Consider the following 16,425-nt stretch of genomic DNA (forward strand, 5'->3'; position numbering starts at 1 on the left):
TAATGAACAGATTGAAGGAAGAAGATATTACTAAACGTTACACTTTCTTACTGGAAAATTGATTCGTCGGTTTAATTAGAAATTTGTGATACAGATTGATATTGGTTGTGTTTGGTTTGATCCACAATCTTTATTTGAAAATATATGTCTTTGGAAATATTTTACTCATAAGTTGAATATTAGTGGATATCCTTGCAGTAAAGAATAACCATGAATACATATTTACTTTGGAGAAAAATCATACTATAATGTGTGTACTATGACCCTAACTAATAAGGACCCAATTGAAACGCGTGAATTACGTATTGAATAGTTCGATCCATGCTATGCTACAAAAATATTACTCGTGGCCCTGTTTTTTTTTCAGTTTAGGATTATTATAATCTAGATTATTGGAAGTAACCTGAAAGAAACAAACAACTTATTAAAATAGCTTATTATAGTCTCCAGCTTATTATAATCTGATAAGCTCATTTAGGTGAGCTTTTTTCAGATTATTGGGTAAAAAATTAACCACCATGCCACCCCACTCCCTCTTTAGACTTGCAAACCCAATAATCTAGGCCCTAATAATTTAGGAAAGAAACAACTAACCGCTTATTCTACTACAGATTATAATAATCTAGCTATAGTAATCTGGCTCAATAATCTAGATTATAATAATCCAAAGCTGAAAGAAACAGGGCCTTACAATAATAAAAAAAATACCAATAGTCGTACTGCATAAAACATTGAAGTGGTGAAATAGGTTTCCTCGATATCAGAGTAAAGGAATAATTCGTTTCTTTATATTCCACACGAATAAGAAGAAACCTTGTCTGTCTTATGGAATGAAAATATGGATATCTTTAACCCAAGTAGTTTCACATAGAAAATATTAATGAATTTTTAATCTCAAAATAGCATGAAATAAAAGTTCAGGCAGATAATGATCATGTCATATCCTACATCACACTTTTCTATCTAATTTAAGTTCAGGATGATATATAATATTTTACATGCTAAATTGGTACAAATACAAAATATAATTGGACAGGAGAATAAAGTTTGTGAGATAACATGCTTAGACATCGAGAGAGAAGAGAAAAAAGAACAACACATTAGGGTGGGCGTATTATAGATTCAAGGATATTCAGATGTATATCCAAGATTTTTAGATAATAAATAAATATATATATATAATTATATATATATATATATATATACTTTGTATATGCATTAAAAAAATAAAGAAAAAGCCTTAAACTACTTATCTTGGGCCTTGTTTCACCCTTCCTCCACTATTGGGCCTAAATTTCCCACTTTCGTCCCCCTTTCCTCTCTCTCAGGCTCTTAGCCCGCACTTGCTTTGCCACTTTGGGCCGCAACTTACTAACTCAGTCCATTTCCCCTCCCCTAACCGGCTAGCAAAATCCCAAAATCTCTTAATATTTGAATGATTGTTTAGTTACATTGATTGAAAGGGATTTCTTCTTGAAAGTTAAGGATAAGGACATTATCACTTATTTTTAAAATATCAAACATCAAAAAGTTGATCTCAAAATTGTAAGATTTCTTACCAATTTATAATTTTCTAGTCTTTATGTATTATTTAGGTTGGCACTTCGATACATTCACCAACTAGTATTTTTATATGTTAAACAATTTCAACTGATGGTGAATTATATCAATGTGTGAACTTATATTCAATTGTATGCTATATTCTCTTTATGTTATATAATTATTAGTGTGTGATGCTATACAAGCAAATTATTATATTTCTAGGTGTACGAACAAATTTTTTTTACCCCTTCCTATTTCGAATACACAAGTTTAAAATGTTGGGTCCGCCATTGCAACACAACAATAGCAACTAACCAGTAGAGAGAGGAGTAAACTCCACACGTGCCATTCGACTATGTTTCCCTCGTTTAATTCAATATACGGTTGAAGGGAATGGAAGGAGGTAGTGATACTTCTTCCTTTCCTTCCATATTCTCTTCCTTGACATCTCACTATGGCCATGACTCGGGAGAAGTGATGCCTCCTCCTTTTACCAAGTTATGACCAAGGCGACGCTCGCGTTTGTATGACGTAACATACTACTACAATAGGATGTGTTACCGCGGTGACTATCAACAAGTTGTCCAGTTTCGCTCTAGCCAAATTCTATTTGTATGATAGTTAGGTCTATGATGTTAGTAACATTAGAAGGTAACACTGTAACAAGATTGTATTTTTGGGATAATTGTATTCATTAACATTGTAGCTATGTAGTAAAATTTCATACTATTTTATAGTTTAGACAATAGAGTTGTAGTTACTTGAAATTTACTTTTTTTAAAAATCTAAACCTAATTAATTTTCACAAAAAATATCCTTTAAAAATGAATCCACGATTAGGACAAAACTGTACAGGCCAGCAAAGCGTGGACCGTTGGCCTAGTCGTCGCCGCCATGCCGTGGAGTCCAACTCCACCCACACCCAACCGCACGAACGAAACCAAGGCACCCGTTTTCGTCCTCCGCTTTCCATCGCTCCCTCCACCTCCACCGCACTACCACCACCACCACCACCAACCGCCGTGCGGACGCCGCCGGCTTCCCGGCCGCGACGCGGAGGAGGACCGAATTCCCCCCCACCCCTCCGTCCAATCCGCGCGCACCACCTCCGAGGTAAAGCCTCTGCGCTCCCCCTGCTCCGTCGCGCGGCGGGTTCTCCCTCCACAGCCAGCCGAGGGGGGCGGTGGCGTCATGCGAGGCAGAGGGAGGGAGGCCGCCTGAGGGGGGCAAGGCGCCGCCTCAGGCCGGACTTAATTTGTTACTGCTTCTTCGCTACGATGCCCTGCTTGCTTTCTCTTAGCGAATTTTTGTGGTCTCGTGTGTCTAGAATAGGTAGCGCGGCGTCAGCAGGTTTTGGGGGTTTGGTTTGCGGCTGCGGAGTTTTCAGCCTTTCAGGCCAAGCCATGGTTATAACTGGGTGGGTTAGAATTTTTTTAGTTGCTTGATCGGTTGCTTTTACCTATCATCACAGGGAACAAATAGGTCACAATTGGTAATTCTAATCATTTGTTAATCGGAACGACTATGGGCACTGGTGGTAATTGATGTTTCATATACTAACTGTCACTTTCCTGCTTATCTGTTCATCGGGGTGAAATTGGTGTGACACTTTGGGAGTTGAGATACTCGGCAGCCATACCTTATCTATGCTTTGCAAAGTTTAACCACCATGTATTTGATGGCGACTCCCTCCGAAATAACAGAGAGGGATAGAAATACAGAGTTATATATGTTAAGGCTAGGCTAGGCTAGGTTTGCTGTGGAAATGATTCTTATAAGCTATAGCTGTTTAGTTTATTTTATGGGATCAATCAAATTATAGTTTGATAAAATATATCATCCAACTTTCATGTCTCTCCTAATTATTTCATATTTTCACAACATAATAATATTATCATTTAGAACATCTTTGTATTATAGTGGGAAGCTGATTTTAACATGATTACTAAAAAGAAGTAATAAGCTCTATCTGAATTAAAAAATAGTCATAATTTGAAACTCAAAATTAACTTTTGATTTAAATACAAGCATTTTACCAAACACTGGAATACCCAAAAAGCTGTTGCCCTAAATGAAACACAGTCCGCCGCAATACCAAATGGAGCCTGCCTACACGAGGGAAACACCAAATCACCACTTCAGCATTCTATCTATTGTCCAGTTAGCTAAATGCAATCATTCAATATTCAACAATCAAATGGACATTTCCTGTCAGGTGTGATGAGTGATTGTCCATGCACAAAATCTAAGCTGACTGTTGTGACATAACAAAGTTAAATTTACTGTTTCCATTTGATTATGTTGCTGTTCTTTGTTCTGTGTCCATATTCATGTGCATACGCGTTACTTCCCTTACTCAATTATGCTTGATAATCATCAGGGAACTCCATGTATGCAAATGTCGCCACCCTTGTAGAATCAATAAAGCTGTTCTAGCAGCTAACCTTTGGTTTGGTGGATTTTTGGAAAATGATGATGGGAAGAGAGGACAAATATGTGAGGTCAGTTTCCTCCATCACCAGTTGTTTGAAATAGTTTACAAAGAATAAAGGCTTGTCAAATGTCTTGTGTCATAACTTATAGTAACAAGTTTAGGACATGAAACATGGAGAGGGTTTGGTGATTTCTAAAGAGCAATGGTAATTTGGTGGTTCTACACTAGTGTGGTGGATGTGATCCAAGCTGTCAATAATGAGGCCACACTTTGGTGTTTGGCGGGAGCTTCGAAACTCCAAAAGCTGTTGTCTAAGGCAGTAGTTCTTGCACCCTAGGGAGGTCGGCTTGAGTTTCTTCGGTTTTAGAGTGGGTGTGTGTTGTGTTCTGTAAGACTTTCGATGGGTGGGTGTCAGGGTTTGTTTAAATCTTGCATCCCTCGCATTTCTTTCTCTCTTAATGAAATGATACGCATATCTCCTGCGTGTTCGAAAAAAAAATCGATGCTTCTACTTTCATCACATGATGGTTTTGGACATTTTGGCCTCTGAGAGACCCTGGCATGGATTGACTTGTTGGAACGATTGTTACTGCTCATTTCCTTGTCTTTTGCAGCATATAAACATGAATGCAATAATTTCTCTCCAATTTTTCCAAAATAGAAATCTAGCTTCGGTTCAAGATCATCAAGAAGTCTGACATATAAATGTATGGAAATGACAACACCAGTATCTGATTAAATTTTTGAGTAAATAATGAAGACTGCTGGTAAAAATAACGTAGTTGAAGTAAGAGAGAAGAGAGAAGAGAGAAAAAAAGTTTGGGTCTCTAGGGACCTGATCAATGAATATTAAAGTCCTGGGACCCATTAAAGTTTTGAGTAAATATTGAAAACAACTACTGAAAACTCGATGTAATAATTATTCTGTATTTTTTTTAACCATGTATGCAGATTTGAGGACTGGAGATCTGAGCAGTCAGTTATGTCACCACGGAGGCATAATGCTTTAAGTTCACTTAAAGAAAGAACTGCTGGAGTTTTTGCATTCCTAGGAAACCTTGTGCATTCTGAAACCTTAAAGAGATTGGTGCTGCATGAAAGGAAGTTGACAACTAGAACTCTTCATCCTCAGGGACCATTTCTGCAAAGCTGGAACAAGATATTTGTTTTGTCATGTATCTTTGCAGTTTCTGTGGACCCATTGTTCTTCTATATTCCGGTTATCAATGACAACAACACATGCTGGTATTTGGATAAAAAGTTGGAAATCACAGCAAGTGTCCTGCGCTTTTTCACAGATATCTTCTATATACTCCATATCATATTTCAGTTCAGGACAGGTTATATTGCGTCTTCTCTTACAACTTTTGGTCGGGGTGTCTTGGTTGAGGATAGATATGCAATAGCAAAGCGATACTTGTCAACATATTTTCTGATCGATGTCTTTGCTGTTCTACCCCTCCCTCAGGTACTCCGCATACCATGTACTTAGTTAAGCTCAGTATGGAACTATTTCATAGTATAGTTCACATGATTCTTTAGAATTATGATGGTATGTTGGTGATATACATATAAATTATGATTAGTGGATGCACCTTTGATAGTCCCTACATGAGAAAAATAATAGATATTCACCTCTTTTATGATTTATAATGATATAATGGAATTCACATATTGGTATCATGGGATGATTAGTAAGGATGCACTTTTGGTAGATACCACATCAGAAAAATAAAAGATTTTGATTTTACTCTGATACATGCAATTCACATGTTAGAAAAATGGGGTCATATACAAAGAGCTCTGTCTGTTTCTTCTATGACTTTGCAGTCTTAATAGTGCACTAAGTTATGCGCCTTTGATTTCTCAGTCAAGCTTGTAAGCATGGTCAATTTTGTTACCAGGTGGTTATTTTGGTTGTGCTACCTAATCTTGGAGGCTCAGAGGTTACAAAAGCCAAAAATATCTTGATGTTTATAGTTATATGCCAATATGTGCCTCGGCTGATCCGAATAAGGCCACTGTATCTCCAAATCACAAGGTCTGCTGGGGTAATTACAGAGACACCATGGGCTGGTGCTGTTTTGAACCTTTTAATTTACTTGCTCGCCAGTCATGTAAGTATTCTATTCAATAACTCTGGATAGTCAACAATGCCAAATCAACTGTCCTTTGCTAGAGCAATATTTAACTGCAATAGTGGAAAGCTGAAAACATGATCAATTTCCTGTAAAGATTACATGAATTTATTATTGATCAAAATAAATTCGGCTAACCTGGTTGATGTGTGGTATGGGTGGAATAGCACTTGTGTAGTCTCATTTTTTTTTATTTTTTGCCAAACCAGAGCCATAAACACCTCTTGTTTTGTGGTTTTCATCAGCAAAGTTGTCTAAATTTGTATACAGAAAGCAATGGTGTAACCTTTAAAGGTTTATTTTACTTAAGTTACATAAGTATTATAAGGAAAAGGATTTTGTCCAACATTTTCTCGATCCATTTCTCTGCGAGAGAAACAAAATTTTAGTTTGTCCAATCTGAAATACACTCTAATTGTAACAGTATAAATTATTAGTTTATATCAGCTATCATGTACCAAATATTTTCAATGAAATTTGATACTTAGCGCTTAGTAGTTCATCCTGTTTCTCGTGGGTCAATTCTCAAGAGATATTCTATCACATATACACCAATTTCAATGTCATCAATGCATATTTGTAACAATGTTGTCCAATTTTTCTATGATTCTATTTACATGCTTTATTGGCTCTATATCTGTTTCCTGATGGGTGTCATTTAGGAAGTCATAACAGTCAAGATTTACAAAATAAAAGTCGTAATATTGGTAAGAAAATAATATGCATGGATTTTGTTTTCTGTAAAAAAAATGGCTATAATATCCTTATGGGTAACAACACTTTGGTCTCTCAAGTTTTGCTTGAGGCTCCTGTTGGGCTCTGATGTATCATCCAGATGTGTGTGTGTCCTCAAATTTTCCTCATTAAAAATTAAAATTGGATCCACCGGGAGCAGCGCCTGTACAGGACTAATCGGTGTTGACCCTTGATCTCTTGGCTTGGCCAATTCGTTTGATATGCATGTCCTTGTAGTGCTTCAACTGGTTCAAAGGAGTAAGGACAATCATGACCCATAGTCGGAAAACTTGGAGGACTGGGTGGATAAATTGGAATGTCATGGACAATCACAACCAAAGAATGGCCTATGAAACTTGACTTCATACTACTAAATTGGCAAATAATTAAAATATTAGTGGCCCATGCAACCATCTAGTTGACTTCATTCATAAGTGGGATACTTTTGCAACTGCAGTGCCACTAAATTGGATATAATTAAATATTTCCATGCACCTTATATATTTATGACAAATCTTTGAACTGCTGCAGGTCCTTGGAGCACTCTGGTACTTGCTTTCCATTGAACGCAAAGATGCCTGCTGGAGAGACATGTGTAGTAATAATAGTACAGTCTGTAATCAGGCATATTTGTACTGTGGGGATAAGGAAAACTCGATCTTACGGACTGCTTGCCTTCCAATCGACTCAAACGATATAGATCCGAACTTTGGAATTTATGTGCCAGCTCTAAATAATGTCTCGCAATCAACTAATTTTTTGGCAAAACTATTCTATTGTGTTTGGTGGGGTCTGCAAAATCTTAGGTTTGTGCAAAACAGAAACATTTAAAGTATTTTCTGCTTGAACCAATAAACTTCTCTATGCCACCTATATTTATGTGTTGGTCTATTTAATGCAGCTCTCTGGGCCAAAACCTTAAGACAAGCACTTATGCATGGGAGAATCTGTTTGCAGTTTTTGTCTCAATATCAGGCTTGGTTCTGTTTGCACTGCTAATTGGTAATGTGCAGGTACGCATATTTAGCTTCATTGGCTATTAATTTTACAAGTCATTTTCTTGATTTATGTTATTATTCAAGCTTTTCATAATAGAACTTGCATTGCAAATCAGAAATATGCTAAAATTTTAAGTGTGTTATGTGTCTAATGCCTACATAATCAATTGAAGAGAACATGAATGCTATATACTGCTGCTAAAGATATACCCCAGAACAACAGAGAATATTTTTATGAGTGAATTATGGAAAACTTAAAAATAATAAATCAAATTAATTCTGAGAAAAATGAGTCCAACTTATTTTATCTCCTAGGGATATGAAACTAAAGATATGGAACCTTGTGCTAGGTTTCGAGTGTTCATTCCAATACCATTTGGAGATAAGACTAGCATAATCTTGGTAGGAATAAGATCATCAGTCCTTATTTGCAACAGTAGTCTTTGTACAAAATGGTTCAGGTCTTGTACTACAAAGAATGTTTCACAGGATCCCTGACATTGAATGAAATTAGGTGTTTTTGCTGCGTAATGATAAATGCGTAATTTGGGTAGCTAACTCATCCTTCCATTTTTTGTGACTTCTACAGACCTATTTGCAGTCAGCCCATCTGAGAGAAGAAGAAATGAGAGTGAAAAGCCGTGATACAGATCAATGGATGTCATATCGACTGCTTCCTGAGAATCTCAAGGAACGAATACGTCGTCATGAAAAATATAGATGGCACCAGACGAGCGGGGTTGATGAAGAACTCTTGCTTATGAACCTCCCCAAGGATCTTAGGAGGGCTATAAAACGGCATCTTTGCTTATCACTTCTTATGAGGGTATGTTCTCACAAGCTTCTTTTGCAGAGTAACCTGCTGTAGTAGTCTTATTTTTGTGTCTTATCCAATTGCAGAAAATATGTTGGTTAAGTAAATAATTTGGCCATTTTCACGTAGCTCAGCCAAATCTAGTTACAGTAGCAGACCCAAGAAATATGATCTGAGATTTGGCTGAGCACCATTTGTTTTCTACTTATTGTAGCATAATATTTTCAGTCCATGCAGCTCATCATGCTATATTGTTTAAAACCGGAATTGCATCTTCCTCACAATTGCTGATGACATAAAAGTATCCTGGTTGTTCAAGAATGACAAAGACCATGTTCCAAAAGGCACATAAATGAAAGCTTAAGGCTTCTTTTACCTTCTTTTCAATAGTTGTAGAGTTGCTTATGTGTTGCAAGGTGTCATTGTTTCTTGCTCTGAACCTAAGCCAATTACCTCTAAAGTGGTGATGTAGGTCTTCCAATAGTCGCGTGCTTTAGGTGCACACCAGTAATCTAGCATGAAATTTTCAGTGCATGAAATGTGTTTGAGGTACTCACGTAGAAACTGGAAAATTAAGTAATGTAAAACCATTGGCGTACTAGTTATGGGTCATCTTTTCACATTTTAAGGTTCTGGGTTCAGACATCAGAAAGCATTACTAAACTGGGAAGCAGTGGGAAGGGTGTAAAGGACGAGGGTCACTGGGGTTTACATGGTGAATCGGAAATCAGCTCCATCATCCAACTTCTGTAGTTTCTATGCATCTGAAATGCTCTTCATTTACGCTTATAGGCATCTTTTTTCACAGCATTGGATTTAGTAGCACCATAGCAAGTCATCAGTTTGGCTGTGGCTTTGAAGGTCACGTGTTTATTTCTTTTTTTTGGATGTATAAAATTTTGTTGGAGCATTAATGGCAAAATCGTACTGGAATTAGTAAATAACTCTTCTAACTAACTAGGAGTAAATTAAACAGGACAACAATGCCAAACGGAGCCATAATCTAGGGAGGTTCTTTGGGGACATGTTCCAGGGAAACCTTGAATCTGTTGCAGCAGTAACCGTTGTGTTAATATCTTTTGTGTGTGAATGTAGATCATTTATCTCCCTGCTATGGATGGACATAGACCATCTCCCCCCGTTATGATATTACAATTCTTTTTTCTTTGCTTCAGGTTCCAATGTTTGAAAACATGGATGATCAACTCTTGAATGCCTTGTGCGACCGCCTAAAGCCTGTTCTTTATACAGAAGGTAGCTGCATAATTCGTGAAGAGGATCCAGTAAATGAAATGCTGTTCATCATGAGAGGTAATCTCATGAGTATGACAACGAATGGTGGAAGAACTGGCTTCTTCAACTCTGATGTTTTGAAAGGTGGAGATTTCTGTGGCGAAGAGCTCCTGACCTGGGCTCTTGACCCCACGTCAGTTTCCAGCCTCCCTAGCTCAACCAGGACAGTGAAGACGATGTCCGAAGTCGAAGCTTTTGCCCTGAGGGCTGAAGACTTGAAGTTTGTGGCCACCCAGTTCCGACGGCTACACAGCAAACAGCTCCAGCACACGTTTAAGTTCTACTCGCAGCATTGGAGAACCTGGGCAGCCTGTTTCATACAAGCAGCCTGGCATAGGTACTGCAGAAAGAAGATCGAAGACTCTCTACGCGAGAAGGAGAAGAGGTTGCAGTTCGCAATCGTTAATGACGGTGCTACAACTCTCAGCTTCAGGGCAGCGATATATGCTTCGCGTTTCGCTGGCAACATGATGCGGATCTTGAGGAGAAATGCCACCCGCAAGGCTCGGTTGAAGGAAAGTGTGCCTGCAAGGTTGTTACAAAAACCAGCAGAACCCAACTTTGCTGCAGAAGAGCAGTAGTTCTGTTTACCACGAATGCGTAAGGAATTTTTTGTGCATGGCTTGTGCATTTTTTACTTGCTGATGTTTTTGCTTTCAGTTGACACTAGACCTACAAATTAAGGAGAGGAAAAAATCGCAATAGGTGTCTGTATCTTTCTGTAAGATCTGTATATGTGTTCGTGTATGATAATAGGTGATACGTGTAATTATTATTCATCAGGTGTTTATATACAAATTGTGTTTATAGTAGTGTAGTGAGCATTCCATCCCGTGTTCCCATCAGGCTCTTGAAGTCCAGGCACGGAGCAAGATCACATTGTAACGGAGACACTTGTTTTAACTCACATATATTGACATGATATAGAATTAATGGATTGTTAAAGATTTGTCAACCACTCATTTTAGACAAAAGAAAAAAAAAAGAAAGTGTCCCTGTTTTATTCCGGCACAGTCTAGCGTGCACTGCTGGTTTCCTTGTGTGAAGTCATAAAGCAATGCATGTTCTAGCCGCTGGAAGCCTGGTATCCTTGTCTTGATACCCCTTTGTACTTTATTAATCAGTTATCAACGTGTACCATGCGTTTTCCATACGGTGGGTTTTATCCATAGTAGGTAGCTACTGTAGAACTTGTCACGCCTGTGTGACGGGTTACAGTGAGCGCAAGAGGTTGTCGATGTGCTGGGCCTGCGAGCCCATGAAAGTCTGGCCTGTGAGCCCATCTAAGAGAGACTATAATGTGGGAAGGAGTATTGTAAACGTTATCGAATAGCTGAAATCAAGAATACGTCTCTTCCTCAACTACTCTATTTCTGTCTTCTTCTTCTACCTCTGTCTCGTGCTGTCTTCTTCCCCAAACTCTCTTCCTCATTTCTCAATCTGGATCGAATCTGGTAAATCAGAGGCGAAGGCGGCGGCGACTTGTTACAGTGGTATCAGATTCAGGCTGTTCGTGGTTGCATTGTTCTCATATTCTCTCGATCCGGCTGGTAAAATCCCTGTGTTCCGGTTGACGGCTACCCTTGGGTGAGGCCGTGTCGGAGGGTGAACTCCGCAAGTGGAGGGCAGTGAGGTCCCCCTTATTGGTTTGGCCGGGAAAAGTGGGTGAGATTCGAGGACTCGGTGAGAAAGGCGGTGTAGAGGGGGTCGGGCCCCTCAAGAATGATGAGACAAAAGGGGTTTATACAGGTTTGGGCTGTTGAAAAGCGTAATACCTTACTCCCGTGCTTAGCTGATTGAGTGAGGAATTACAAAATCTCCTAGTTGGAGTAGAAGGTGTTGATGGTGAGGGGCAGGAGACTCCTCTAGTGAAAAGGGCCCATCTCCTTCCTAAGTAGGCCTGGAACTCCTTTTATATCTCAAGGGATACCACATGGGCCCACCTAGCCTATTCAGGGAGGATAACCACATTAAATGCATGTCTTGTTACTTGCCTTGGAAGTCTCTTGCACGCCTTGCTGCAGCGTGGGGCTTGCCAAATCTGTCCGGCTGACACGGGGGACACGCACGTCATAATGAGTGAAGACTTTCGGGTCCTCACCTGCGCCGGGAAACGGGAACCCTACCCTGACCGGGTTAGGCAAGTCGTCTCCGGTTGTGATAAGAGGCTAAGCAGCCTCTCATCATCACGACGTGACAGGGGGTGTCAGGCGACACGCCGCCTGATATGCAACCAGTGCACAGGCGCACTACCCTAACCACATCGGTCATAGATCGGTCACAGACCGGTCATAGTCCGGTAGGCCCACCGCGCCACATTTAATGCGGCGTGGTGCGCTTGCTCAGACTGCCTTAAATGCGGTTAGGTGGGTGCTGGGGACGCCCACCTAACCCAGCACACGTGGCACCGCGCGGAAGGGGTTAGGATAGCCCGACCCCCAGGCATGGAGGGGGTGGCCGCCGCCCTGCCTTAGGCCCGACCGCCCCTGGGGGGAGGGCCACGTGGCTACCGGGGGCAGCCTCCTCCCTATGGTGCTAATATCCCCGGGCCCATATCACCGACAGGCTGATGTAAGTCCAGTTCTGGTTCGGCTGGATTTGGAGGAGACAAGCATCACGGCGCCGATCAAACTCAGTGCTCCGTTGCGCCAGTCCTTGGAGACCAGGGAGACGAAGATTCTGGAGTGGCTGGATGCGCTTACGTCGCAGCTGGAGACACTTGATTCGCCTCTGTAGAAGCAGGGTGGTCGCCTGGATCAGGTGGTCACTAAGGTTGATCTCGCGATGGATTTGGTCGGGAAGTTGCGGCAGGAGCAGCTGCAAGCGGTGTGCCTTCAGAAACACCTGTCTTCGCTGTCATCATCCTTGGGCTCAGGCGATCTTGTGAGTATTCTTGGTTCTTCTTCTGGGGTCTCGCGTTCGGGCGCTGGTGCACCACCAACACCACCACTACCGCCACCACCACCACCTCCTCGATTTGGTTCCCACGCACACTATTGGGTTGACGGCGAGGGCCATCGAGCTCAGGATGGGGGGCGGGCTAAGTCGTATTTGCCGAAAATGGATTTTCTGCGTTTTGAGGGGCCGGATGTGCATATTTGGATTGATATGTGTGAGACTTATTTTAAGATGTACCAAATTTCTGCTACTTTTTGGGTGTCTGCTACTATTTTGCATATGTATGGCAATGCAGCGCAGTGGTATCAGTCTGTTAAACTGGTGGAGGATGTCAGTGATTGGGCTCATTTCCGTTATGTAGTCATTCATGAGTTTGAGGGCAACACGCACCGAGAGAAAACTTTAGCTCTGCGGTTGTTGACTCAAACTGGTACAGTGGCTGAATATAAGCAACAAATTGATTCACTTGTTTATCAGGTCAGACTGTTTGATCCTTCAGTGGGAGGCATGATGTTAGTATCTCGTTTCGTTTTGGGGCTTAAGCAGGAAGTTCGCAATGCGGTTTTGCTTCAGCTGTCACAAACTATTCAACAAGCTACTGCGGTGGCTTTGACTCAGGAAGGGCTGCTACTGGATTCTTCCCCTTCTATGAAGCGCTTGCCTGCTAAGAAATTTGTGCCAAAAGTGGAACGGCTAGTTGGGACTGAGACTTTGGGGCTGAAGCCTGAACAAGCTGAACCGTGGAAGGCTTGGCAATTGAGTGATTTTCGCAAGGATAATGGGTTATGTTTTTTTTAAGTGTGGTGAAAAGTACTCATCTGAGCACAAGTGTGCTGTGCTGGGCCAAATCAAAGCAATGCAGATTACTGAAATCATTCAAGATGCTTTGCTGAATGCAGTGATTGCTGAGGAAGAATCTGATCAAGTGGATGAATGTCATGTTTTGCTGAATGCACTGTCAGGTGCTCATCATCCTCGAGCCATTTCGATTGAGAGCTTTGGCGCATAGCAAAGTGTTGTTAATGTTGGTTGATTCTGGTAGTTATCATAGCTTTTTGGATCTGCACTTTGCTCAGCAGTTGGGATTACCTTTGTAATCTGTATCTCCTTCTATGGTCAGAGTAGCTAATGGGGATTTTCTCACTTGTCAATATATTGTACCTAACTTTACTTGGTGGATTCAAGGACACACTTTTGTTTTTGATATGAGAGTGGTTGAATTGGGTGGTCATGATGCTATTTTGGGCATGACTTGGTGATATGACTTGTAATTGGGCTTGGAAGACTTTGAAATTTCATTATCAAGGTAGCTAGATTTCATTGCAGGGTGTGGTAGATTCTGCAATCACAACTGAACTCCAGTCAGTTTCTCTCCTTCAGATTCTGAAGTGGCAGAAAGGTTGTGATATATGGGCTGCTGCAATGTTGCAGCACTCTTCTCCTAGTCTTGCACATCCACTTCCCTCTTCTGTTAATCAGTTACTCTTGGAATTTCATGACATTTTTTAGGAACCAACTGTATTGCCTCCACACAAAGTGTATTACCATTCCATCTCCTTGTTGCCTGATGCTGCACCGGTTAACAGCAAGCCTTACAGGTATTCTCCTCTCTAGAAAGATGAGATTGAAAGACAAGTGAAAGAAATGATTGATTCTGGCTTGGTGACACCGAGCATGAGCCCTTTTGCTTCACCTGTGTTGTTGGTTAAGAAGAAAGATGGGACTTGGTGCTTTTGTGTTGATTACCGCAAACTGAATGCTATTACCATTAAGAGCAAGTTCCCTATGCCCATTGTGGATGAGTTGTTGGATAAACTTGCTGGTACACAATAATTTTTCTAAGTTGAACCTTAAGGCTGGATCATCATATCAGAATGGTGGAAGTGGATGAGCCTAAAATTGCCTTTAAGACACATCACGACCAGTTTCAGTTTCGTGTTATGCCTTTTGGTCTTACTAATGCTCCATCAACTTTTCAGTGCTTAATGAACTCAGTTTTTACCCCTTTCATTAGGAAGTTTGTTCTTGTTTTCATGGACGACATCTTAGTCTATAGCCCAGATTTGTAGACTCATTTAGCTCATTTGCAGCAAGTCTTCTTGGTGCTGAGGCAACACAAATTGTATGCTAAACAATCTAAATGCTCCTTTGCTTGCTCTCAGCTGGAATATTTGGGCCATATCATTTCTGTTAAAGGGGTGGGCACTGATCTTGAGAAAACTGCAACAATGGTGGCTTGGCCTGTTCCAACTTCTCTTATTGCTTTGAGGGGTTTCTTGGACTGACTGGTTATTATAGGAAGTTTATGAAGAATTATAGTATTTTTGTTCGACCCTTGACAACCTTGTTGAAGAAAAAAGCTTTTGTTTGGACTGATGCAGCACAGCTGGCTTTTGACCAACTGAAACAAGCTATGACCACTACCCCTGTGTTGGCATTACCAGATTTTAGTCGTCCCTTTGTGCTTGAGACTGATGCTTGCTTATGGCATTGGGGCTGTTTTGAGTCAGCATGGTCATCCTGTGGCTTATTACAACAAGACTTTAGGCCCAACGAATCAGAAACTCTCTATTTATGAAAAATAATTTTGGCCATTATGATGGCTGTTGATAATTGGAGATGTTATTTGCAGCATTGTCCATTTACAATTCGCCACGCTCACGCCGCCGCCGCCCTAACTTTCCCCACCACCATGGCAGCCACCGCGCACGCCGACTCTCTCTCCTTCCTCCTCTCCCACCCCCACTCCACTTCCCCCTCCGCGCTGCCTGCCCCGCCGCACATCGCATTCGCTGCGCCACCGACAATGCCGCCATCAAGCACCGTCGCGCGGCCGATGAGAACATCTGCAAGGAGGCTACACGGCATCGTGCCCTTCTCTGCATGGTACGCGCCGTTCCCTCTAGCTCCCAATGGCGACCCCAACAACCCCTATGCCATGCGCTGCTCTTCCGTCCCATCGCTGACGTCTGGTGCGCATCCACGAGGGACACCTCCGCCGCACTCTCGGCGTACTGAGTCGCCGCGGGAATCCCGGTCATTGTGTTTCTCCCTGCTGGCGGCGAGGCGGCGGCGGAGCTCGGCTGGGCTCGTTGGCTGCCTCTTCCCTCTCTATCGCCACCGGCCCTAGAATAACTGAAGAGAAGAGAAGAGAAGGGAAGAGAAGAGGATAAGAAAGAGGAGAGAAGAATTGACAATAAAGAAAATATGAGGGTCCCACTTTTTTTTTTCACTTACATGTGGGTGCCATAATTTTTTTATTTTTTATTTTGCTGACTAGGATACTATGTCAGCAAAACTAGAGATTCATATTAGTGTAGGACTGAAAGTGCACGGTTTTATATAGTTTAGGGTGAAGATTTTTGTATTAGAGATTAGGGATGTTATACAAACTCGACGTAAATTTTGTGGGTCGGCTGGTGAATTTATTCTTTTTTCGTGAACGTGATTAAAAGAAACAGCGGCACTGCAGCTTTATCATCTAGGCCCATGAAGATTTTGTCCCATGTCCAATTATTCGTAAGCCCATAAAACACCATGAACCTTCTAGAAGTTGAAACTATCTGTAAAATC

The 16,425-nt window shown here is 41.2% G+C and overlaps 1 protein-coding gene across 2 annotated transcripts; it reads left to right on the forward strand.

Annotated features, from left to right (window-relative positions):
* Positions 1-2,484: 2,484 nt before the first annotated feature.
* LOC4341189 (cyclic nucleotide-gated ion channel 1) lies at positions 2,485-10,899 on the forward strand. 2 transcript variants are annotated; one of them, XM_015787602.3, is made up of 8 exons: positions 2,485-2,655; positions 3,923-4,043; positions 4,928-5,444; positions 5,881-6,093; positions 7,381-7,655; positions 7,751-7,862; positions 8,437-8,673; positions 9,837-10,899. In XM_015787602.3, exons 2-8 carry the CDS (start codon positions 4,012-4,014, stop codon positions 10,533-10,535), a joined length of 2,085 nt encoding a protein of 694 aa, XP_015643088.1. In that variant the 5' UTR covers positions 2,485-2,655; positions 3,923-4,011; the 3' UTR covers positions 10,536-10,899. The 2 variants fall into 2 exon arrangements, with proteins under 2 accessions (XP_015643088.1, XP_015643089.1); XM_015787603.2 differs by lacking the exon at positions 3,923-4,043.
* Positions 10,900-16,425: the final 5,526 nt, after the last annotated feature.

Source organism: Oryza sativa, chromosome 6, assembly GCF_034140825.1.
Source record: "Oryza sativa Japonica Group chromosome 6, ASM3414082v1".
In the NCBI taxonomy this organism is placed as follows: Eukaryota; Viridiplantae; Streptophyta; class Magnoliopsida; order Poales; family Poaceae; genus Oryza; species Oryza sativa.

Bases quoted from the DNA above. Each gene is read 5' to 3' on its own strand.
- LOC4341189 (XM_015787602.3), top strand. From the start codon at position 4,012: ATGATGATGGGAAGAGAGGACAAATATGTGAG. The intron at 6,094-7,380 runs GTAAGTATTCTA...GAACTGCTGCAG, and splicing joins TTTACTTGCTCGCCAGTCAT to GTCCTTGGAGCACTCTGGTA. The intron at 7,863-8,436 runs GTACGCATATTT...TGACTTCTACAG, and splicing joins TGCTAATTGGTAATGTGCAG to ACCTATTTGCAGTCAGCCCA.